Source organism: Salvelinus namaycush, chromosome 3, assembly GCF_016432855.1.
Source record: "Salvelinus namaycush isolate Seneca chromosome 3, SaNama_1.0, whole genome shotgun sequence".
Lineage (NCBI taxonomy): Eukaryota > Metazoa > Chordata > Actinopteri > Salmoniformes > Salmonidae > Salvelinus > Salvelinus namaycush.
In genome coordinates, this window is record NC_052309.1 from 89358463 (window position 1) to 89384042 (window position 25580).

Here is a 25580-nt window from a genome sequence, read left to right on the forward strand (position 1 = left end):
ATACTTAGTTTAGCTGAATTAAACAAGATGGTCATTAGTGTGCTTAAACCTATTTGAAAGAAATCAGACACTATTTGAATCCAGGTCTGTCAGGGACGTGACGTGTTGTTGTTAGGAACATCTGAGAATGAGAAGATAAGGTTGTATTGTCTGGTATTTAGTCAGTGTGTGGTTAAATAATGTTTAACTCTACAGGCTGTCAGGCTGTCTGGTCACAGAGGAAGGCTGTGCTTCTCTGGTCTCAGCTCTGAGGTCAAACCCCTCACACCTGAGAGAGCTGGACCTGAGCTACAATCACCCAGGAGACTCAGGAGTCAGACTGCTCTCTGCTGGACTGGAGGATCCACACTGCAGACTGGAGAAACTTGAGTAAATTGATAACTTGTGGGCCAAACATCCAGTTAAATTAGGACAGTGTTTGGAGCTCTTTCTTTGTCTCTTTCTCATAGAATCTGAATGTCCGTAATACGTAATTATTTATATATATACGTGTGTGTGTGTGTGTGTGTGTGTGTGTGTGTGTGTGTGTGTGTGTGTGTGTGTGTGTGTGTGTGTGTGTGTGTGTGTGTGTGTGTGTGTGTGTGTGTGTGTCTTTTTAATTGTCTATTTTATTCTCCTTCAGCATTGAAAATGGTGAAAAGTGCAGAATCATACCAGGGCTAAGGAAATGTGAGTATTGGCTGCTGGGAAGAATAACCTTTTCTCCCCCACCCACTGTCTACTAGCTCCCCTCCCATTGGATGAATATCCTATTCTCCCCCACCCACTGTCTACTAGCTCCCCTCCCATTGGATGAATAACCTATTCTCCCCCTCTCACTGTCTACTAGCTCCCCTCCCATTGGATGAATAACCTATTCTCCCCCTCTCACTGTCTACTAGCTCCCCTCCCATTGGATGAATAACCTATACTCTCCCTCCCACTGTCTACTAGCTCCCCTCCCATTGGATGAATAACCTATACTCTCCCTCCCACTGTCTACTAGCTCCCCTCCCATTGGATGAATAACCTATACTCTCCCTCCCACTGTCTACTATCTCCCCTCCCATTGGATGAATAACCTATACTCTCCCTCCCACTGTCTACTAGCTCCCCTCCCATTGGATGAATAACCTATACTCTCCCTCCCACTGTCTACTATCTCCCCTCCCATTGGATGAATAACCTATACTCTCCCTCCCACTGTCTACTAGCTCCCCTCCCATTGGATGAATACACTATTAGGGCATCCACCAATGCAGCCAGTCCCATCAATAAATGAGGGATAACAAATGACAAAAACACTATTCCTTGTGTTTTGAATTTTGATGTGTAGCATATTCTAAACTTGATAGCGTATTGTTTTATTGGTTTCTACTTTCCTAAAACAATAATTGTTCACCTCACGGTTCAGCTGTTGGGAGATTTGAGCTCTAAATGTATCAGGCCATTGTATACAGAGACCTATAGGCCTAGATGTCCCCTGTATGATATTAATATGACACCATCTATATAAAAGAAGAGAAGCATTCAGAGAGAGATGCTGGTGACATGCTACAACACCCACATTCTGTCAGATGGCTACTGTGTCTGCTAAACAGATATAGACTCACAGAAGCAGTCTAATGTAAAGATAAGCATTATATTGTTAGATTGTAGGAGTACCTCCTGTCGGCCTGGAACATTCTTCCTCTTATATTGTTAGATTGTAGGAGTACCTCCTGTCGGCCTGGAACATTCTTCCTCTTATATTGTTAGATTGTAGGAGTACCTCCTGTCGGCCTGGAACATTCTTCCTCTTATATTGTTAGATTGTAGGAGTACCTCCTGTCGGCCTGGAACATTCTTCCTCTTATATTGTTAGATTGTAGGAGTACCTCCTGTCGGCCTGGAACATTCTTCCTCTTATATTGTTAGATTGTAGGAGTACCTCCTGTCGGCCTGGAACATTCTTCCTCTTATATTGTTAGATTGTAGGAGTACCTCCTGTCGGCCTCGAACATTCTTCCTCTTATATTGTTAGATTGTAGGAGTACCTCCTGTCGGCCTGGAACATTCTTCCTCTTATATTGTTAGATTGTAGGAGTACCTCCTGTCGGCCTGGAACATTCTTCCTCACCTCAAGTTCTACTGTCGGAGTCAGTTGGAGCGCCAGGGCTCACTGCCTTCATATCGTAGACCTGCACTGTAACAGACTAACAGCCACACCTTTTATAAACTTTATTAAGGTAATATCAAACGTGATCAAGCCGTTGTTTATAGGGTAAATACGAGCAGGATTGTTTTCGTTCTCAACAGAATGAAATAAAACACGTTTTGCATAGGCTATTAAAATAACTGGTTTAGATTAATAAATAGGACTATAATAATAACAATGATATAAGATTATAATGTTAAACAAATTATTATAAATGCGATTTTTGTTAATAAATTAAGTTCCAAATTTGCATCCTAGCCAGTTGATCAGTAGCCGGCCATTTGTGTGGTATTCTAAAAATATTCTGTTAAAAATATCCCCCCCTTTCAGGCCTCCAACTCAAAACATCTTCCCGTGGCTGTGAACCTGTATGGTGCTATTAAGAACCCTTTCATGAGGGTTCTTAATAGCACCATTGACAAAAATATTCTATATAGCACCAAACAAGCGTACTGCCATGGTTACAACCCTTTTTGGGGCTATAAATAGAACCATTTTACGGTTCTTTTATAGAGCCTTCATCAATCTCAAAGAAGAAGAAGAATCTAGGTTTTTCTATTCTGGTTAGCCATATTATTGTTAAAATTCCATAGATATGAATTATTGAGTTAATGGACCAGTTTAATCAGGTGTGGTAGCTCTGGAACAGCTGGGGGTCCCTGAGGAGAACATTGTGAACCACTGACTAAATCAACCGTTATCTATTGACACAAGGCCATATGTGAGTCTTTCCCAAAACACTGGCCATAGTCATACATATAGCACAATATAACACAACTTAACACAATATAACACAACATAACACAATATAACACAACTTAACACAATATAACACAACCTAACACAATATAACACAACTTAACACAACATAACACAATATAACACAACCTAACACAATATAACACAACATAACACAACCTAACCCAATATAACCCAGCATAACACAACACATTAGATAAACTGGAATGACACTCAGGGTTGCACAAGAAGAGCTGTGAGCAAACCACGTTCCCTTACATTTTAATTATCACTACAGAGCAAAGAACACTTTTGTGAACGGCAAAGAACCATTGAAGGGCTCAAAGGGTTCCACATAGAACCATCAGCCATTCCAAAGAACCCTTGAGGAACCCTCTTTTCTTAGTGTGTAGCCCTGTACAGAATCCAGTGAATTGGGTCTAAACGTGGTTCTGTGCACAGAGCCAGGTATCCAATCCAATTTATCAAGCCCTGTACAGAATCCAGTGAATTGAGTCTAAACGTGGTTCTGTGCACAGAGCCAGGTATCCAATCCAATGTATTTCGTTTGTTTGTTTACATGTAAATTGTAGTCTATAACTGACATCTTGCTTGTACACCACAGGAGAGTTATGGTCAGCCATTATTATGAGTCATCCTCCCATGGTAACAGAATCATCAGACGTGAGATGAAAAGACCCCAACAATACAGATTGATGCGCAGTCTGTCAGATGTATTTTTTAAATTTAATTTAATCTTTATTTAACCAGGTAAGCTAGTTGAGAACAAGTTCTCATTTGCAACTGCGACCTGGCCAAGATAAAGCAAAGCAGTTCGACACAAACAACAACACAGAGTTACACATGGAATAAACAAACATACAGTCAATAATACAGTAGAACAAAATAAAAAAGTCTATATACAGTGAGTGCAAATGAGGTAAGATAAGGGAGGTAAGGTAATAAATAGGCCATGGTGGCGAAGTAATTACAATATAGCAATTAAAACTGGAGTATTGGTATTAAAGAGGAACTATCGGAAAAACAAACTTTTCCGGTTGACAACGGGCTGTGGCATCCGTAATAGTCCTATACATCAATTATAGTCCCAAACTTAACCCAAAAATACCAGAGACTAGAAAAAGGTCTTTACAAGCAGTCTGTCTGTCAGATGTCATAATTCCATTACATCATCGTCTTCATAAAATACCTTGATGATTAACATTCTGATGATCAGGATTTCTGATATTGATCTTCCCTAACAGATGCCTGTGATCTCACACTGGACCCAAACACAGCATACAGACTCCTCACTCTGTCTGAGGAGAACAGGAAGGTGACATGTAGGAGAGAGGAGCAGCCGTATCCTGATCACCCAGAGAGATTTAACTACTGGGACCAGGTGCTGTGTAGAGAGGGTCTGACTGGGCGCTGTTACTGGGAGGTAGAGAGGAGTGGGAGGGCTCATATAGGAGTGACATATAAAGGAATCAGCAGGAGAGGAGACAGTAATGACTGTGTGCTGGGAGCCAATAACAAGTCCTGGAGTCTATGGAGTTCTAACGACAGCTACACTGCCTGGCACAATAATAAGGAAACGGACATACCTGTCCCATCTCCCCACTCCAACAGAGTAGGAGTGTATCTGGACTGGCCGGCAGGCACTCTGTCCTTCTATAGAGCCTCCTCTGACACACTGACCCACCTGTACACATTCACCTCCACATTCACTGAGCCCCTCTATCCAGGGTTTTGGGTTTGGTATGAATCCTCAGTGTCCCTGTGTCAGGTAAAAACGTTTCATTAGGAAAGCTTGGATCTTATTGTTATTAACTGACGATTGTAAATAATGACGTTTGTAGAATGTTTATTTATGTCAAATTGTTGACGCAACAACCCTGCTTCTGTTTGAACTCAGTTCCACCATATGGGACGTTCCTGGTTCGGGTAAAGACAAATAAAGCTGGTGTTTTAAAACACATTAAAGATGTTTACTTTTTTGTTGTCCTATGAAAGAATGATGGGCTGGTAAATACATGTTGTGTTTGGTTGAAAGGCTCTGTCAGGAACCAACACAACACACACTTACACCCCTCTCCACTGTTGTAGACAAGGCAAACAGAAACATATGATAAGAAACACACAAACTCCAAAGGAATTCATTACAATGTGATTCTGGTTTTATTTTAGGATACATAGAGGATGCTTCATAGACAATAATTCAACAATAATTAGAGATCTGCAATAACCTTTAACCTCACAGAACAATGTAAACAAACATAGCAATGCTTCTACTATTGTTAAGGGTTAACAGGAAATCAGCTCTCTATACAATACTGATTGGGCTGGTTAACAAGACAGGTATCATCATCACTGTAATCGTCATCACCATCGTCATGGCCACATTATAAAGCTTCTACAGTGGTTAATGCTGAAGCCGTCTCCTTGGTGTTACTGCTGCTATTTCAACCTGTCCACAACGTTTAAAACAACAACAACTACAGGCATTGAGAACAACGTAGACACCTTGTGCTGTACATCAATAAGGAGTCCAGTTGTTTCACGAGGAAACGGGATGAATATGGCAAGATGCACTCTAATAGGACTACGTCCCAAACAAGTCAACAAATATAATACAGCTTTTTATTTAGCGGTTCTGACTGCAAAAACCTGCCTTCAATTTTAAACATGGGTATATCTGTAGGTAAGTATGGTTATGTGTTAGTAAGTGGGGGGTTTAAAATAGACTGTTAGCCCTGACGTACAGTGAGTCTGGAACCCAGTTCTCAATTCCTTCAACCCAAAGGAAGTTCAGGAACAATAACATGCAGACACACTACATCATCTAATATAATATTCTCCTTCACAAAATCCCAATGTCTGGGGTTGAGAACCCAAGTCAAAAGGAAACATAATTGTTCTGTTAAAAAGAGCTAGGACACTCAGAGGACCCCACAGAACCCAAACTAGGACACTCAGAGGACCCCACAGAACCCAAACTAGGACACTCAGAGGACCCCACAGAACCCAAACTAGGACACTCAGAGGACCCCACAGAACCCAAACTAGGACACTCAGAGGACCCCACAGAACCCAAACTAGGACATCATCTCAAGGTCAGGGGCTAAAGGGTCGGCGTGCGGCGGCCATTTTGTATCATTACAACCTCGTTTAGGTTAGCTTGCTGCTAACCACTCCTGTCAGGTGTGTTTGTTCTAAAACATCTGGCTGTGCCTTCATCTGTTAGGGAGTTGGAGGGTTTGTGTGATATGACCAAAATAAGACTATGTTTTGTGCTTCTGCCTTTTGCAGGCGTATCATTAGGACATTACTGTGACATGAGGAATGCTAGGACTGCCACATTAGCAATGGGACATATTCAAGTGTGTGTGTGTGTGTATGGTGTGTGTTTGAGTATGTGTTAAAGGGAGACTTCGGGATTGTGGCAGTGAGGCCCTTTATCCACTTCCCCAGAGTCAGATGAACTCATAGATACCATTTTTATGTCTCTGTGTCTCCAGGTTGAAGGAAGTTAGAGGTAGTTTCACGAGCCAATGTTTCCAGTCATTGTGCTAATGCTAGTTAGCAATTGCGCTAGCGCTAGTTAGCAACTTCCTTCGAACAGCACACAGATACATAAAAATGGTATCCACGAGTATCATCTGACTCTGGGGAAGGAGAAAAAGCCCTTCATTGCCAAAATCCCGTAGCATCCCTTTAAGTGTATGCGTTACTGTGTGAACCTCTGTTATAGGTTAAGACTCTTGTGCTTCCTCTCCCCTACACCGCATCCCCAGTTGGTCTTCGCCTATGTTGGTTTGGCCCAGTCCAGTATGGACGGGACCGGGGCAGGGTTCTAGTTGTGTTCTGCCAGGACGTCGCTGAACACGTTCAGGAACATGTGAACATGGTACTCTTTAAACACCAGAGCAGGACGGAACCGGATGGACCGATCTCCACAGCCACCCAGCAGAACACCTGAGAGACAGACAGAGAAGATAGAGGTTACACAGAAGATCACCAGCGTGGAGTGTGTACGCAGGTGTTTCTGTCTGTCTGTCCATCCATATGTGTGTGTGTGGGTTGTGTGTTTGTACACGGGCATGTCTCTATCCATCCATCCAGCCATCCGTCTGTCTGTCTGTCTGTCCATCCATCTGTGTGTGTGTGTGGGTGTGTGTGTGTGGGGGGGTTGTGTGTGAATAGTGTGTCTTACCCTTGTCCCGGGCTCTGAGGATGATGCTGTTGCGTGTGGCGTCATCACGGATGTCGATGGCACAGAATGTCCCCTGTCCCCGAGCACTGCTCAACAGGTTAGGGTACTGGTCCTGAAGGAGAGGTACAGACGTTAGCATGCACACACAACGTCTCTGGTACCTGTAGTTGGTAGAGTCTCTGTCTCTGGTACCTGTAGTTGGTAGAGTCTCTGGTACCTGTAGTTGGTAGAGTCTCTGTCTCTAGTACCTGTAGTTGGTAGAGTCTCTGGTACCTGTAGTTGGTAGAGTCTCTGTCTCTAGTACCTGTAGTTGGTAGAGTCTCTGTCTCTGGTACCTGTAGTTGGTAGAGTCTCTGTCTCTGGTACCTGTAGTTGGTAGAGTCTCTGTCTCTAGTACCTGTAGTTGGTAGAGTCTCTGTCTCTAGTACCTGTAGTTGGTAGAGTCTCTGTCTCTAGTACCTGTAGTTGGTAGAGTCTCTGTCTCTAGTACCTGTAGTTGGTAGAGTCTCTGTCTCTAGTACCTGTAGTTGGTAGAGTCTCTGTCTCTAGTACCTGTAGTTGGTAGAGTCTCTGTCTCTAGTACCTGTAGTTGGTAGAGTATCTGACTCTGGTACCTGTAGTTGGTAGAGTCTCTGGTACCTGTAGTTGGTAGAGTCTCTGGTACCTGTAGTTGGTAGAGTCTCTGGTACCTGTAGTTGGTAGAGTCTCTGGTACCTGTAGTTGATAGAGTCTCTGTCTCTAGTGCCTGTAGTTGGTAGAGTCTCTGGTACCTGTAGTTGGTAGAGTCTCTGGTACCTGTAGTTGGTAGAGTCTCTGGTACCTGTAGTTGGTAGAGTCTCTGGTACCTGTAGTTGGTAGAGTCTCTGGTACCTGTAGTTGATAGAGTCTCTGTCTCTAGTGCCTGTAGTTGGTAGAGTCTCTGTCTCTAGTACCTGTAGTTGGTAGAGTCTCTGTCTCTAGTACCTGTAGTTGGTAGAGTCTCTGTCTCTAGTACCTGTAGTTGGTAGAGTATCTGACTCTGGTACCTGTAGTTGGTAGAGTCTCTGGTACCTGTAGTTGGTAGAGTCTCTGGTACCTGTAGTTGGTAGAGTCTCTGGTACCTGTAGTTGGTAGAGTCTCTGGTACCTGTAGTTGGTAGAGTCTCTGGTACCTGTAGTTGATAGAGTCTCTGTCTCTAGTGCCTGTAGTTGGTAGAGTCTCTGGTACCTGTAGTTGGTAGAGTCTCTGGTACCTGTAGTTGGTAGAGTCTCTGTCTCTAGTGCCTGTAGTTGGTAGAGTCTCTGGTACCTGTAGTTGGTAGAGTCTCTGGTACCTGTAGTTGGTAGAGTCTCTGTCTCTAGTGCCTGTAGTTGGTAGAGTCTCTGGTACCTGTAGTTGGTAGAGTCTCTGGTACCTGTAGTTGGTAGAGTCTCTGGTACCTGTAGTTGGTAGAGTCTCGGTCTCTAGTACCTGTAGTTGGTAGAGTCTCTAGTACCTGTAGTTGGTAGAGTCTCTGGTACCTGTAGTTGGTAGAGTCTCTAGTCCCTGTAGTTGGTAGAGTCTCTGGTACCTGGAGTTGGTAGAGTCTCTGGTACCTGGAGTTGGTAGAGTCTCTGTCTCTGGTACCTGTAGTTGGTAGAGTCTCTGTCTCTAGTACCTGTAGTTGGTAGAGTCTCTGGTACCTGTAGTTGGTAGAGTCTCTGTCTCTAGTGCCTGTAGTTGGTAGAGTCTCTGTCTCTGGTACCTGTAGTTGGTAGAGTCTCTAGTGCCTGTAGTTGGTAGAGTCTCTAGTGCCTGTAGTTGGTAGAGTCTCTGGTACCTGTAGTTGGTAGAGTCTCTAGTGCCTGTAGTTGGTAGAGTCTCTGGTACCTGTAGTTGGTAGAGTCTCTGGTACCTGTAGTTGGTAGAGTCTCTGGTACCTGTAGTTGATAGAGTCTCTGTCTCTAGTGCCTGTAGTTGGTAGAGTCTCTGGTACCTGTAGTTGGTAGAGTCTCTGGTACCTGTAGTTGGTAGAGTCTCTGTCTCTAGTGCCTGTAGTTGGTAGAGTCTCTGGTACCTGTAGTTGGTAGAGTCTCTGGTACCTGTAGTTGGTAGAGTCTCTGGTACCTGTAGTTGGTAGAGTCTCGGTCTCTAGTACCTGTAGTTGGTAGAGTCTCTAGTGCCTGTAGTTGGTAGAGTCTCTGGTACCTGTAGTTGGTAGAGTCTCTAGTACCTGTAGTTGGTAGAGTCTCTGGTACCTGTAGTTGGTAGAGTCTCTGGTACCTGTAGTTGGTAGAGTCTCTGTCTCTGGTACCTGTAGTTGGTAGAGTCTCTGGTACCTGTAGTTGGTAGAGTCTCTGGTACCTGTAGTTGGTAGAGTCTCTGGTACCTGTAGTTGGTAGAGTCTCTGGTACCTGTAGTTGGTAGAGTCTCTGTCTCTGGTACCTGTAGTTGGTAGAGTCTCTGTCTCTAGTACCTGTAGTTGGTAGAGTCTCTGGTACCTGTTGTTGGTAGAGTCTCTGTCTCTAGTGCCTGTAGTTGGTAGAGTCTCTGGTACCTGTAGTTGGTAGAGTCCCTGTAGCAGAGTCTTCCCAGAGCGGGTCACCTCCTCCAGAAGGTTCTCTCGGCGGATCACGTTCAGAACCTCAGCCAGGAACAGGTTCTTAGACGGGTCACCCATCCACGTGTTAAAGATACGGTAGGCCTGGGAAAGAAAACACACACAGCCATAATACGGTTATACATTGCACACATAAACAAAGTGTGTGTGTGTGTGCGTGTCCTGTGTGTGTGTGTGTTCTGTGTGTGTGTCCTGTGTGTGTGTGTGTGTGTGTGTGTCCTGTGTGTGTGTGTGTGTGTGTCCTGTGTGTGTGTCCTGTGTGTGTGTGTGTGTGTGTGTGTGTGTCCTGTGTGTGTCCTGTGTGTGTCCTGTGTGTGTGTCCTGTGTGTGTCCTGTGTGTGTGTCCTGTGTGTGTGTCCTGTGTGTGTCCGTGTCCTGTGTGTGTCCTGTGTGTGTGTGTGTGTGTGTGTGTGTGTGTGTGTGTGTGTCCTGTGTGTGTCCTGTGTGTGTCCTGTGTGTGTCCTGTGTGTGTCCTGTGTGTGTGTGTGTTACCTTGTCTGCCTGCAGCTCGTCTTTATGGTAGAAACCTCCAGTGAGCATCTTCTTGCTGAAGGAGACGATGTCAGCAGGGTCGTCCATCCCCCAGTGTTCATGAGCCCAGAACTTCCCGGTAGCTCCTCCACCTGTCTGCACCTCATCCACATGGAACGCACTGCCATGCTGAGAGAGGGGGGAGGAGGGGAGGAGGGGAGGAGGGGGGACGAGGGGAGGAGGGGGGGGGAGGGGAGGATGTTTTGTTCCTTCCATGATGGATGGATGGACTTTATTTCAGTGTCACCCCAGACTACCATGTGTTAGGGCTGGGCGATATGACGATATATATCGTGTGACGATAGAAAAACGTCTATGTTTTTATATTATGCTCTATCGTTTATTTCACTGTGTCGCAAATCACACTCTTTACGGCAATATTTGTAGTCAATTGGACGACGCTTTGCGTTGTGGAAGGACATTTGCAACACAAACAAACATGGAAGAGAGTGAACGTGACACAGAGTACAGAGACACGGAGCTCGTACCTTAAAGAGGGGCTACTTCGGTCGTATGGACGTGGTTTGGGTATGAAAAGTCTGACATGGACCAGAAAACCATCCTCTGCTAAATATTCCGCAGGCCGGTCCCGACAACAGACTCAAACACCACTAACCTCCTTTACCACCTGCGCAAGAATCATGTGAAACAGTACGGAGAGAGTCTACGGACGAGACCCAAAGAAGTACAGTCAAGTGCTCAAAACTAAACCCTGACTCAGACGTTGAAGAGGCGTTTGCCCGCGGCACACCATATGGCAAAGAATCACGAAGATGGAAGGAGGTAACAGCTGCCGTTACAACTTACATCTGCAAAGACACGGCCCCAATTTACACGGTCGAGTAACGGGGGTTTCGTGAGTCGGTGCTAACACTCGACCCAAGGTACCAAATGCACATTGATATGTGACACGTATTAATGGCAAAAATAACATGCCAAACAGGCAAGCCCACATATATGTATTTTAGGCCTATATTTATTTTGTTTGTAACAATAGTTGAAGTGTTTTCTATTTACCTTTTTAGATTTTATACATTAATATTTAGTTAAAATGCTTAATTGAAAATTAAATAAAAATTCTAAATAAAAGGAGAAATAATCAAATGTGAGTACCTTTTAAAAGTACCTTTTATTTGTTGAGTATAATTCAAAATGTATTAAGAAAAAGGCCTTTAGATGTGGTCATTTTATATAAACTATTTATTCATTGAATTTACAGAAAATGTGCTATATCGTGATATGTATCGTTATCGGGATATGAAATGACCTATATCGGGATAAGAGATTTTGGCCATATTGCCCAGCCCTACATTGTGTATGACTCTCATCCCCTCCCTCCCTCTCCAGACTACCTTGTTAATGACTCTCATCCCCTCCCTCTCCAGACTACATTGTGTATGACTCTCATCCCCTCCCTCTCCAGACTACCTTGTCTATGACTCTCATCCCCTTCATCCCTCTAGCCAACATTGTGTATGACTCTCCCTCCCTCTCCAGACTACATTGTGTATGACTCTCCCCCCCTCCACACTCCCCTCCCTCCCTACTCCCCTCCCTCCCTCCCTCCCTCTCCAGTCTACCTTGTGTATGACTCTCATCCCCTCTCTCTCCAGACTACCTTGTTAATGACTCTCATCCCCTCCCTCCCTCTCCAGACTACCTTGTGTATGACTCTCATCCCCTCCCTCCCTCTCCAGACTACATTGTGTATGACTCTCATCCCCTCCCTCTCCAGACTACCTTGTTAATGACTCTCATCCCCTCCCTCTCCAGACTACATTGTGTATGACTCTCATCCCCTCCCTCTCTCTCCAGACTACATTGTGTATGACTCTCATCCCCTCCCTCTCTCTCCAGACTACATTGTGTATGACTCTCATCCCTCCCTCTCCAGTCTACCTTGTTAATGACTCTCATCCCCTCCCTCTCCAGTCTACCTTGTGTATGACTCTCATCCCCTCCCCCCTCTCCAGTCTACCTTGTGTATGACTCTCATCCCCTCCCTCTCTCTCCAGACTACATTGTGTATGACTCTCATCCCCTCCCTCCCTCTCCAGACTACCTTGTGTATGACTCTCATCCCCTCCCTCCCTCTCCAGACTACCTTGTGTATGACTCTCATCCCCTCCCTCTCCAGTCTACCTTGTTAATGACTCTCATCCCCTCCCTCTCCAGTCTACCTTGTATGACTCTCATCCCCTCCCTCTCCAGACTACCTTGTTAATGACTCTCATCCCCTCCCTCTCCAGACTACCTTGTCTATGACTCTCATCCCCTTCCTCCCTCTAGCCAACATTGTGTATGACTCTCCCCACCTCCCTCTCCAGACTACATTGTGTATGACTCTCCCCCCCTCCCCCTCTCTCCAGACTACAGTGTGTATGACTCCCCTCCCTCCCTCTCCAGACTACATTGTGTATGACTCTCCCCCCCCTCCCTCCAGACTACATTGTGTATGACTCCCCCCCCCCTCCTCCCTCTCCAGACTACATTGTGTATGACTCCCTTTACACTCCCATTGTGTATGACTCTCCCCCCTCCTCCCTTTCCAGACTACATTGTGTATGACTCTCCCCCCTCCCCCCCTCTCTCTCCAGACTACAGTGTGTATGACCCTCCCCCCCTCCTCCCTCCCCAGACTACATTGTGTATGACTCTCATCCCCTCCCTCTCTCTCCAGACTACATTGTGTATGACTCTCCCCCCTCTCTCTCCAGCCAACCTTGTTAATGACTCTCCCCCCTCCTCCCTCTCTCTCCAGACTACAGTGTGTATGACTCTCCCCCCTCCCCCTCCCTCTCCAGACTACAGTGTGTATGACTCCCCCCTCCTCCCTCTCTCTCCAGACTACAGTGTGTATGACCCTCCCCCCCCTCCTCCCTCTCCAGACTACAGTGTGTATGACTCCCCCCTCCCTCTCTCTCCAGACTACAGTGTGTATGACTCCCCCTCCCCAGACTACAGTGTGTATGACTCCCCCCCCAGACTACATTGTGTATGACTCCCCCCTCCCTCTCTCTCCAGACTACAGTGTGTATGACTCCCCCTCCCCAGACTACAGTGTGTATGACTCTCCCCCCTCCCCCCCTCTCTCTCCAGACTACAGTGTGTGACTCCCCCCTCCCCCCCTCCTCCCTCTCCAGACTACAGTGTGTATGACTCCCCCTTCCTCCCTCTCCAGACTACAGTGTGTATGACCCTCCCCCCTCCTCCCTCTCCAGACTACAGTGTGTATGACCCCCCCCCCCCCCCCCCCCTCCTCCCTCTCTCCCCCCCAACCTTGCGTGCGATGTTCCGTAGCTTCTTGAAGAAGTCTGGTGTTGCGTGGTTGTCTCCTCCCTCAGCCTGGATGGGTTCAATCACTATCCCAGCCACCGGCCGGCCCTTCTGACGCCACTGGACTATCAGGTCCTCTACCTGGGGGGGGCACACACACACACACACACACACACACACACACACAAAAAACAGGTCAAAATACCTGCAGCAGCGGTTTGATGCACACGATCCAGGTCACCCCCGTCTGTGGCCAATTTGTGACCAAGATCAGAAACCAGGAAGCATTGGTGCACTGTGCACTTTTTGAGAGCCCCAAAGGTACAGCCTATAGCCTATGCAAATGATTTAGTTTGTTAGTTTGCTACGGGGTAGGACCACCAGGTTGTTTTACGTAGCCTATAGCCTATGCAAAGGATTTAGTTTGTTAGTTTGCTACTGGGTAGGACCACCAGGTTGTTTTACGGAGCCTATAGCCTAAGTTTGTGTGTAGAATGCTTTTCTACATTTGTTTGGCTGGGTCTTGAGAATCAGTCAGCTACAATTACAGTTAGGCCTACCTACAATTATATTTACTCTGTTTCTGACAGTCTGTTTTTCATGTTGAAAAATAATGGGAGGTCCTCCCTGTGGCGCAGTGGTCTAAGACACAGCTAGCTGTGCTACTAGAGATCCTGGTTAGAGTCCAGGCTCTGTCTCAGTGGTCTAAGACACAGCTAGCTGTGCTACTAGAGATCCTGGTTAGAGTCCAGGCTCTGTCTCAGTGGTCTAAGACACAGCTAGCTGTGCTACTAGAGATCCTGGTTAGAGTCCAGGCTCTGTCTCAGTGGTCTAAGACACAGCTAGCTGTGCTACTAGAGATCCTGGTTAGAGTCCAGGCTCTGTCTCAGTGGTCTAAGACACAGCTAGCTGTGCTACTAGAGATCCTGGTTAGAGTCCAGGCTCTGTCTCAGTGGTCTAAGACACAGCTAGCTGTGCTACTAGAGATCCTGGGTTAGAGTCCAGGCTCTGTCTCAGTGGTCTAAGACACAGCTAGCTGTGCTACTAGAGATCCTGGTTTAGAGTCCAGGCTCTGTCTCAGTGGTCTAAGACACAGCTAGCTGTGCTACTAGAGATCCTGGGTTAGAGTCCAGGCTCTGTCTCAGTGGTCTAAGACACAGCTAGCTGTGCTACTAGAGATCCTGGTTTAGAGTCCAGGCTCTGTCTCAGTGGTCTAAGACACAGCTAGCTGTGCTACTAGAGACCCTGGTTAGAGTCCAGGCTCTGTCTCAGTGGTCTAAGACACAGCTAGCTGTGCTGCTAGAGATCCTGGTTCGAGTCCAGGCTCTGTCTCAGTGGTCTAAGACACAGCTAGCTGTGCTGCTAGAGATCCTGGTTCGAGTCCAGGCTCTGTCTCAGTGGTCTAAGACACAGCTAGCTGTGCTACTAGAGACCCTGGTTAGAGTCCAGGCTCTGTCTCAGTGGTCTAAGACACAGCTAGCTGTGCTGCTAGAGATCCTGGTTAGAGTCCAGGCTCTGTCTCAGTGGTCTAAGACACAGCTAGCTGTGCTGCTAGAGATCCTGGTTCGAGTCCAGGCTCTGTCTCAGTGGTCTAAGACACAGCTAGCTGTGCTACTAGAGACCCTGGTTAGAGTCCAGGCTCTGTCTCAGTGGTCTAAGACACAGCTAGCTGTGCTACTAGAGATCCTGGTTAGAGTCCAGGCTCTGTCTCAGTGGTCTAAGACACAGCTAGCTGTGCTGCTAGAGATCCTGGTTCGAGTCCAGGCTCTGTCTCAGTGGTCTAAGACACAGCTAGCTGTGCTGCTAGAGATCCTGGTTCGAGTCCAGGCTCTGTCGCAGCCGGCCGTGACCGAAAGACCCATGGAGCCTTGAGAGATTATCATTGACTTTATTGCTAGAAATATGCCTACCATTGATTTTTAGGCTAACGAATGCTAACAACTGATAACGAATGCTAACAACTGATAACGAATGCTAACACCTGATAACGAATGCTAACACCTGATAACGAATGCTAACAACTGATAACGAATGCTAACACCTGATAACGAATGCTAACACCTGATAACGAATGCTAACAACTGATAACGAATGCTAACACCTGATAACGAATGCTAACACCTGATAACGAATGCTAACAACTGATAACGAATGCTAACACCTGATAACGAATGCTAACACCTGATAACGAATGCTAACAAGTAAATGTTGTCTTTTACATTAAATATAGCCAAAAGTAGAATGGCGTATGATTCACAGTGGGTTTAGATACGCGGTCAATTGATAAACCACAGCGCTATCCGTGGTACTGAATCTCTGCTACAGCTGATCGGTTTGATTAGCGGAGAATCAGACATGTTCCCTCTGACAAAATCACCACAACAAGAGAAATAAAGAAAACTGCCTGATAGCCAGGTGTACGGAGAGAGACAAGGACCAAGCTGCATCTTTCAGATAAAGGTAGACTAAAATAAATGGAATTTTCACTAGACTGTAATAACCTCATCATATTTTACTAGTCGGACAACAGTGGTTCATAGACCTACATTAAAACTAGACAATACCAGTCAGTCAACAATGGTTCATAGACCTACATTAAAACTAGTCTATACCAGTCAGTCAACAGTGGATCATAGGACTACATTAAAACTAGTCTATACCAGTCAGTGGTTCATAGACCTATATTAAAACTAGTCTATACCAGTCAGTGGTTCATAGACCTACATTAAAACTAGTCTATACCAGTCAGTGGTTCATAGGACTACATTAAAACTAGACAATACCAGTCAGTGGTTCATAGGACTACATTAAAACTAGACAATACCAGTCAGTGGTTCATAGACCTACATTAAAACTAGTCTATACCAGTCAGTGGTTCATAGACCTACATTAAAACTAGTCTATACCAGTCAGTGGTTCATAGACCTACATTAAAACTAGTCTATACCAGTCAGTGGTTCATAGACCTACATTAAAACTAGTCTATACCAGTCAGTGGTTCATAGGACTACATTAAAACTAGACAATACCAGTCAGTGGTTCATAGGACTACATTAAAACTAGTCTATACCAGTCAGTGGTTCATAGGACTACATTAAAACTAGACAATACCAGTCAGTGGTTCATAGACCTACATTAAAACTAGACAATACCAATCAGTGGTTCATAGACTTACATTAAAACTAGTCTATACCAGTCAGTGGTTCATAGGACTACATTAAAACTAGTCTATACCAGTCAGTGGTTCATAGACCTACATTAAAACTAGTCTATACCAGTCAGTGGTTCATAGACCTACATTAAAACTAGTCTATACCAGTCAGTGGTTCATAGGACTACATTAAAACTAGACAATACCAGTCAGTGGTTCATAGGACTACATTAAAACTAGTCTATACCAGTCAGTGGTTCATAGGACTACATTAAAACTAGACAATACCAGTCAGTGGTTCATAGACCTACATTAAAACTAGACAATACCAATCAGTGGTTCATAGACTTACATTAAAACTAGTCTATACCAGTCAGTGGTTCATAGGACTACATTAAAACTAGTCTATACCAGTCAGTGGTTCATAGACCTACATTAAAACTAGTCTATACCAGTCAGTGGTTCATAGACCTACATTAAAACTAGACAATACCAGTCAGTGGTTCATAGGACTACATTAAAACTAGTCTATACCAGTCAGTGGTTCATAGGACTACATTAAAACTAGTCTATACCAGTCAGTGGTTCATAGACCTACATTAAAACTAGACAATACCAATCAGTGGTTCATAGACTTACATTAAAACTAGTCTATACCAGTCAGTGGTTCATAGGACTACATTAAAACTAGTCTATACCAGTCAGTGGTTCATAGACCTACATTAAAACTAGTCTATACCAGTCAGTGGTTCATAGGACTACATTAAAACTAGACAATACCAGTCAGTGGTTCATAGACTTACATTAAAACTAGACAATACCAATCAGTGGTTCATAGACTTACATTAAAACTAGTCTATACCAGTCAGTGGTTCATAGGACTACATTAAAACTAGTCTATACCAGTCAGTGGTTCATAGGACTACATTAAAACTAGTCTATACCAGTCAGTGGTTCATAGGACTACATTAAAACTAGTCTATACCAGTCAGTGGTTCATAGACCTACATTAAAACTAGTCTATACCAGTCAGTGGTTCATAGGACTACATTAAAACTAGTCTATACCAGTCAGTGGTTCATAGGACTACATTACAACTAGTCTATACCAGTCAGTGGTTCATAGACCTACATTAAAACTAGTCTATACCAGTCAGTGGTTCATAGACCTACATTAAAACTCGTCTATACCAGTCAGTGGTTCATAGACCTACATTAAAACTAGTCTATACCAGTCAGTGGTTCATAGACCTACATTAAAACTAGTCTATACCAGTCAGTGGTTCATAGACCTACATTAAAACTAGTCTATACCAGTCAGTGGTTCATAGACCTACATTAAAACTAGTCTATACCAGTCAGTGGTTCATAGACCTACATTAAAACTAGTCTATACCAGTCAGTGGTTCATAGACCTACATTAAAACTAGTCTATACCAGTCAGTGGTTCATAGGACTACATTAAAACTAGTCTATACCAGTCAGTGGTTCATAGACCTACATTAAAACTAGTCTATACCAGTCAGTGGTTCATAGGACTACATTAAAACTAGTCTATACCAGTCAGTGGTTCATAGGACTACATTACAACTAGTCTATACCAGTCAGTGGTTCATAGACCTACATTAAAACTAGTCTATACCAGTCAGTGGTTCATAGGACTACATTAAAACTAGTCTATACCAGTCAGTGGTTCATAGACCTACATTAAAACTAGTCTATACCAGTCAGTGGTTCATAGGACTACATTAAAACTAGTCTATACCAGTCAGTGGTTCATAGGACTACATTACAACTAGTCTATACCAGTCAGTGGTTCATAGACCTACATTAAAACTAGTCTATACCAGTCAGTGGTTCATAGACCTACATTAAAACTCGTCTATACCAGTCAGTGGTTCATAGACCTACATTAAAACTAGTCTATACCAGTCAGTGGTTCATAGACCTACATTAAAACTAGTCTATACCAGTCAGTGGTTCATAGACCTACATTAAAACTAGTCTATACCAGTCAGTGGTTCATAGACCTACATTAAAACTAGTCTATACCAGTCAGTGGTTCATAGACCTACATTAAAACTAGTCTATACCAGTCAGTGGTTCATAGACCTACATTAAAACTATCAACCAAATAGTGTGGTGACTTTGATAGAACTTTGAGATTGATTCAATTGCAACCAATGTGTCTATTTCTCCATTTACAGTAGTATAATCATGTGTCTATTTCTCCATTTACAGTAGTATAATCATGTGTCTATTTCTCCATTTACAGTAGTATAATCATGTGTCTATTCCTCCATTTACAGTAGTATAATCATGTCAGATGTGTTTTTGGGCTGGTATTATATGCTTTTAAATTAGCACTTCCAGTTTGGACGGGAATACCGGGAAAATTGGTAGATTCTCAGGAAAATATTAAATCCTAACACACACACACACACACACACACACACACACACACACACACACACACACACACACACACACACACACACACACACACACACACACACACACACACACACACACACACACACACACACACACACACACACACCTCCTCCAGGCAGCGGGCCTCTTCCTGTGCGTTCTCCCGTGTGAACTCCTCCAGAGGATACTTCAGTTTAGGGAAGGGAGCGATCGGCCAATCAAATGACGGCACATCCAGCTTGTGGATGGCCTTAGAGTGCGTCGTTGCCAAGCAACCTGAAAACAGATCAGACACAGTGAGTTGTTGTTTTTAAGGAGTGGGGCAGTCCTACCCTCGTTGGAGCATCCTGATCTCACGAGCTTACATTCTGTTACGCTACCGTAAAACTAAACGAGAGCGCAGGATGGTGGATCTTAACTGACTTGTCTAGTTAAATAAAGGTTCAAAAATATATATAAAAAAACATCAGGACGGGGAAGTCCTCAGAATGGTGGATCAGGAAGTCCTCAGGATGGTGAACCGGGAAGTCGTCAGAATGGTGGACCAGGAAGTCCTCAGGATGGTGGATCAGGAAGTCCTCAGGATGGTGGATCAGGAAGTCCTCAGGATGGTGAACCGGGAAGTCGTCAGAATGGTGGACCAGGAAGTCCTCAGGATGGTGAACCGGGAAGTCCTCAGGATGGTGAACCGGGAAGTCCTCAGGATGGTGACCAGGAAGTCCTCAAGATGGTGACCAGGAAGTCCTCAGGATGGTGGACCAGGAAGTCCTCAGGATGGTGGACCAGGAAGTCCTCAGGATGGTGGACCAGGAAGTCCTCAGGATGGTGGACCAGAAAGTCCTCAGGATGGTGACCGGGAAGTCCTCAGGATGGTGACCGGGAAGTCCTCAGGATGGTGAACCGGGAAGTCGTCAGGATGGTGAACCGGGAAGTCGTCAGGATGGTGAACCAGGAAGTCCTCAGGATGGTGGACCAGGAAGTCCTCAGGATGGTGGACCAGGAAGTCCTCAGGATGGTGGACAGGACAGTAGGGTAACAGATAGGACAGTAGCGGAACAGACAGGACAGTAGGGGAACAGACAGGACAGTAGGGGAACAGACAGGACAGTAGTGGAACAGACAGGACAGTAGGGGAACAGACAGGACAGTAGGGGAACAGACAGGACAGTAGGGGAACAGACAGGACAGTAGAGGAACAGACAGGACAGTAGAGGAACAGACAGGACAGTAGGGGAACAGACAGGACAGTAGGGGAACAGACAGGACAGTAGGGGAACAGACAGGACAGTAGGGGAACAGACAGGACAGTAGAGGAACAGACAGGACAGTAGGGGAACAGACAGGACAGTAGGGGAACAGACAGGACAGTAGGGGAACAGACAGGACAGTAGGGGAACAGACAGGACAGTAGGGGAACAGACAGGACAGTAGGGGAACAGACAGGACAGTAGGGGAACAGACAGGACAGTAGAGGAACAGACAGGACAGTAGGGGAACAGACAGGACAGTAGGGGAACAGACAGGACAGTAGGGGAACAGACAGGACAGTAGGGGAACAGACAGGACAGTAGGGGAACAGACAGGACAGTAGGGGAACAGACAGGACAGTAGAGGAACAGACAGGACAGTAGGGGAACAGACAGGACAGTAGGGGAACAGACAGGACAGTAGGGGAAGAGAAAGGAGGAAGTCAAAGGGCAGTGGGATTCTAATCCATGTCGACTGGCTCACATCTGGGTTATGTGGAGCTGTCAGTCTCTGTCAGGCTTCAGGCTTTTCAGGAGCCTGTTGATGTCCTTGGGGTTTGAATGGGCCTCGGTAGAGCAGCTAGAGCAGCTAGAGGAAAATAACACTTAGGGTGTTATCAGTGAGTACCTTTGTGAGTTTGATATTCCGGTTCCTTCTAGCTTGCTTCTCAGTCTGGTTGAATGTGTCTGACTTGGGCAAACTGCTGCTTGTTGGCGCTAGTTTTTTTCTTAGCTGTTGGGGGGGGGGGGGGGGGGGGGGAGGCTACGTTTCTTCGTCCTTGCTGCTCTCCTGGACTTTCGTCAAACCATACTTTCCCCCAGGCTGTCTGGTGAGAGTTCTGCTCTCCTGGTCTTTCGTCAAACCATACTTTCCCCCAGGCTGTCTGGTGAGAGTTCTGCTCTCCTGGTCTTTCGTCAAACCATACTTTTCCCCCAGGCTGTCTGGTGAGAGTTTTGCTGGGGATGAATTGCTCCGTGGCATCATGGGTGATGTCAGTGATCTAGTCATACATCTTCTCCGTATCTTTCTCAGAGAAGACTTTCTGCCAGTCAGTGGATGTGAAAAAGCCTGGCATTCCCCAGTAGCTAGCTGTGTTGTATTGTCACACTTTCCTCTTGTAAGGCTTGTCTCTGTATACAGGCAGATCAAGCTTTACTAGGACAGGGTTGTGGTCCGAGGTGCCCAGGTTGGCGAGTGTTGTAGACACAGCCGGAAGGTCAGTCATGATGAGGTCCAGGATGTGATCTCCTCTGGTTGCGGTAACCACAATCTGCTGTAGGCCTAAGCAGCTTACAAGCTGTCAGCCCGGCAACCGGCATGATAGTTGTTCGGCTAGCCAGCCAGTCTTCATGGTGGACATTGAAGTCGCCCGCCAGCATGACAGTTGTTCAGCTACCCAGCCAGTCTTCATGGTGGACATTGAAGTCGCCCGCCAGCATGACAGTTGTTCGGCTACCCAGCCAGTCTTCATGGTGGACATTGAAGTCGCCCGCCAGCATGACAGTTGTTCAGCTACCCAGCCAGTCTTCATGGTGCACATTGAAGTCGCCCGCCAGCATGACAGTTGTTCAGCTACCCAGCCAGTCTTCATGGTGCACATTGAAGTCGCCCGCCAGCATGACAGAATGTTCACCAAACTCTGTCATTTTGGGTTTCAGTGTCTAGGTCTATAAAACAGCTCCTATGAGCAGCTTCTGGGAGTGTAAGGTGACTAGAAGCCATGTCTTTTGGGTCTTTGTGGGTCTCATGGTGGATGGTGATTTCTTGCAACCAATACACTGCAATGCCACCACCTGATGAGGCAGGTCTGTTATTTTACTTTCATTCAACAAGAAGATGTGTAAAATATTTAACCTTACTGACCCATTGTTCTGCCATGAAATCCACCCATAAATGACAGGATGCTGACGTCTGGACAGCCAGGGCTCTGAGTGAGAGAGAACAAGGGAGAGAGGAGAGGGGGGGAGAGAGAATGAGGGAGAGAGTACGGAGGAGAGAGAGAATGAGAGAGAGAATGAGGGAGAACGAGGGAGAGGAGGGGGAGAGAGACAGAGAGGGAGAACGAGGGAAAACATGGGAGGGAGAGAGAGAGAGAATTAGAGCGTGAGAGAGTGCTTTTAGTGTGGCTACTAAAGAATAGTCAAGAGGAACACCGGTCATGGCCTGCTCTGATTCTCACACACACACACACACACACACACACACACACACACACACACACACACACACACACACACACACACACACACACACACACACACACACACACACACACACACACACACACACACACACTATACTGCTCAGTTTATACACTGCCCCTCATCCCCAATACATGTAAATACGGGACTATAAATGGTTCCTTCCTGTATTATAGTGATATTAAAATGTTTACTGAGACATTTACTTTATGTTCCTATTCGTATCTTTTAAAAGTTCATATTGTTGTTGCATGGTCCAGAAGGAACCTGCCAGTAAGCATTTCATTGGACGAGGCGTACCATGTGTATCCCGTACATACGACTAATAAAACAGATTTCACCCACCTGGTTGATCATACAGGAGCTCACGTCTTCATCAGAGGGGATGTTGTGGCCTCTCTCCTTATTCTGAGACAAGACAAGACAAGACAAGACAGACAAGACAGACAAGAAAGACAAGACAAGACAATATACTATGTTTCAATTGTGTCCAGTGGTATACAGTACATTTTGTAAATATATTGACTATATAATGTGGATTGTCTCAGCTGAACATGGTAGTGTTTCATCTATATTGTATATATATTCTCCTTATATTGAGTAGATATTGTGTATATAAATATATACACTGAGTGTACAAAACATTAAGAACACCTTCCTACTATTGAATTGCCCCCATTTTGCCCTCAGAACAGCCTCAATTCATCAGGGCATTGGATTCTACAAGGTGTTGAAAGCGTTACACAGGGATCCTGTGTTGACTCCACAGGGATGCTGGCCCATGTTGACTCCACAGGGATCCTGGCCCATGTTGACTCCACAGGGATCCTGGCCCATGTTGACTCCACAGGGATGCTGGCCCATGTTGACTCCACAGGGATGCTGGCCCATGTTGACTCCACAGGGATGCTGGCCCATGTTGACTCCACAGGGATGCTGGCCCATGTTGACTCCACAGGGATGCTGGCCCATGTTGACTCCACAGGGATGCTGGCCCATGTTGACTGGCCCATGTTGACTCCACAGGGATCCTGGCCCATGTTGACTCCACAGGGATCCTGGCCCATGTTGACTCCACAGGGATCCTGGCCCATGTTGACTCCACAGGGATGCTGGCCCATGTTGACTCCACAGGGATGCTGGCCCATGTTGACTCCACAGGGATGCTGGCCCATGTTGACTCCACAGGGATGCTGGCCCATGTTGACTCCACAGGGATGCTGGCCCATGTTGACTCCACAGGGATGCTGGCCCATGTTGACTCCACAGGGATGCCGGCCCATGTTGACTCCACAGGGATGCCGGCCCCATGTTGACTCCACAGGGATGCTGGCCCATGTTGACTCCACAGGGATGCTGGCCCATGTTGACTCCACAGGGATGCTGGCCCATGTTGACTCCACAGGGATGCTGGCCCATGTTGACTCCACAGGGATGCTGGCCCATGTTGACTCCACAGGGATGCTGGCCCATGTTGACTCCACAGGGATGCTGGCCCATGTTGACTCCACAGGGATGCTGGCCCATGTTGACTCCACAGGGATGCTGGCCCATGTTGACTCCACAGGGATGCTGGCCCATGTTGACCCCAATGCTTCCACAGTGGAGTCCAGTTGGCTGGATGTCCTTTGGGTGGTGAACCATTCTTGATACACACAGAAACTGTTGAGTGTGAAAAACCCAGCAGCGTTGCAGTTCATGACACAAACCGGTTCGCCTGGCACCTACTACCATACCCCGTTCAAAGGCACTCAAATATTTTGTCTTGCCCATTAACCCTCTGAATGGCAACACATACACAATCCATGTATCAAGGCTTAAAAATCCTTCTTTAACCCGTCTCCTCCCCTTCATCTACACTGATTGAAGTGGATTTAACAAGTGACATCAATAAGGGATCACCTGGATTCACCTGGTCAGTCTATGTCATGTATAACAACCTGGTCAGTCTATGTCATGTATAACACCTGGTCAGTCTATGTCATGTATAACACCTGGTCAGTCTATGTCATGTATAACACCTGGTCAGTCTATGTCATGTATAACACCTGGTCAGTCTATGTCATGTATAACACCTGGTCAGTCTATGTCATGTATAACACCTGGTCAGTCTATGTCATGTATGTCATGTATAACACCTGGTCAATCTATGTCATGTATAACACCTGGTCAGTCTATGTCATGTATAACACCTGGTCAATCTATGTCATGTATAACACCTGGTCAGTCTATGTCATGTATGTCATGTATAACACCTGGTCAGTCTATGTCATGTATAACACCTGGTCAGTCTATGTCATGTATAACACCTGGTCAGTCTATGTCATGTACAACACCTGGTCAGTCTATGTCATGTATAACACCGGGTCAGTCTATGTCATGTATAACACCTGGTCAGTCTATGGCATGTATAACACCTGGTCAGTCTACGTCATGTATAACACCTGGTCAGTCTACGTCATGTATAACACCTGGTCAGTCTACGTCTGTATAACACCTGGTCAGTACGTCACACCTGGTCAGTCTACGTCATGTATAACACCTGGTCAGTCTACGTCATGTATAACACCTGGTCAGTCTACATCATGTATAACACCTGGTCAGTCTACGTCATGTATAACACCTGGTCAGTCTACGTCATGTATAACACCTGGTCAGTCTACGTCATGTATAACACCTGGTCAGTCTATGTCATGTATAACACCTGGTCAGTCTATGTCATGTATAACACCTGGTCAGTCTGTCATGTATAACACCTGGTCAGTCTATGTAATGTATAACACCTGGTCAGTCTATGTCATGTATAACACCTGGTCAGTCTATGTCATGTATAACACCTGGTCAGTCTATGTCATGTATAACACCTGGTCAGTCTATGTCATGTATAAACACTTTGTGACATCGGCTGATGTAAAAAAGAGCTTTAGAAATACATTTGACTGAAAGAGCAGGTGTTCTTAATGTTTTGTACACTCAGTGTATGTACTCACTCTGTACCAGATGAACAGGGCTTTGTATGTACTCACTCTGTAC

At 45.6% G+C, this 25580-nt stretch overlaps 1 protein-coding gene across 2 annotated transcripts in view; it reads right to left on the bottom strand.

The window, feature by feature from the left end:
• Positions 1–5072: 5072 nt before the first annotated feature.
• The window catches only part of LOC120041970 (4-aminobutyrate aminotransferase, mitochondrial-like), a 65909-nt gene continuing 45401 nt past the window's right edge, over positions 5073–25580 (bottom strand). For both annotated transcript variants that reach the window (XM_038986847.1, XM_038986856.1), the window contains exons 9-16: positions 22893–22955; positions 22210–22273; positions 19226–19374; positions 13519–13656; positions 10201–10368; positions 9646–9792; positions 7131–7242; positions 5073–6892 (exon numbers count right to left, since the gene is read on the bottom strand). In XM_038986847.1, coding sequence (XP_038842775.1) covers positions 6771–6892; positions 7131–7242; positions 9646–9792; positions 10201–10368; positions 13519–13656; positions 19226–19374; positions 22210–22273; positions 22893–22955 — 963 coding nt within the window. In that variant the 3' untranslated portion in view covers positions 5073–6770. The remainder of the gene's footprint in view (positions 6893–7130; positions 7243–9645; positions 9793–10200; positions 10369–13518; positions 13657–19225; positions 19375–22209; positions 22274–22892; positions 22956–25580) is intronic.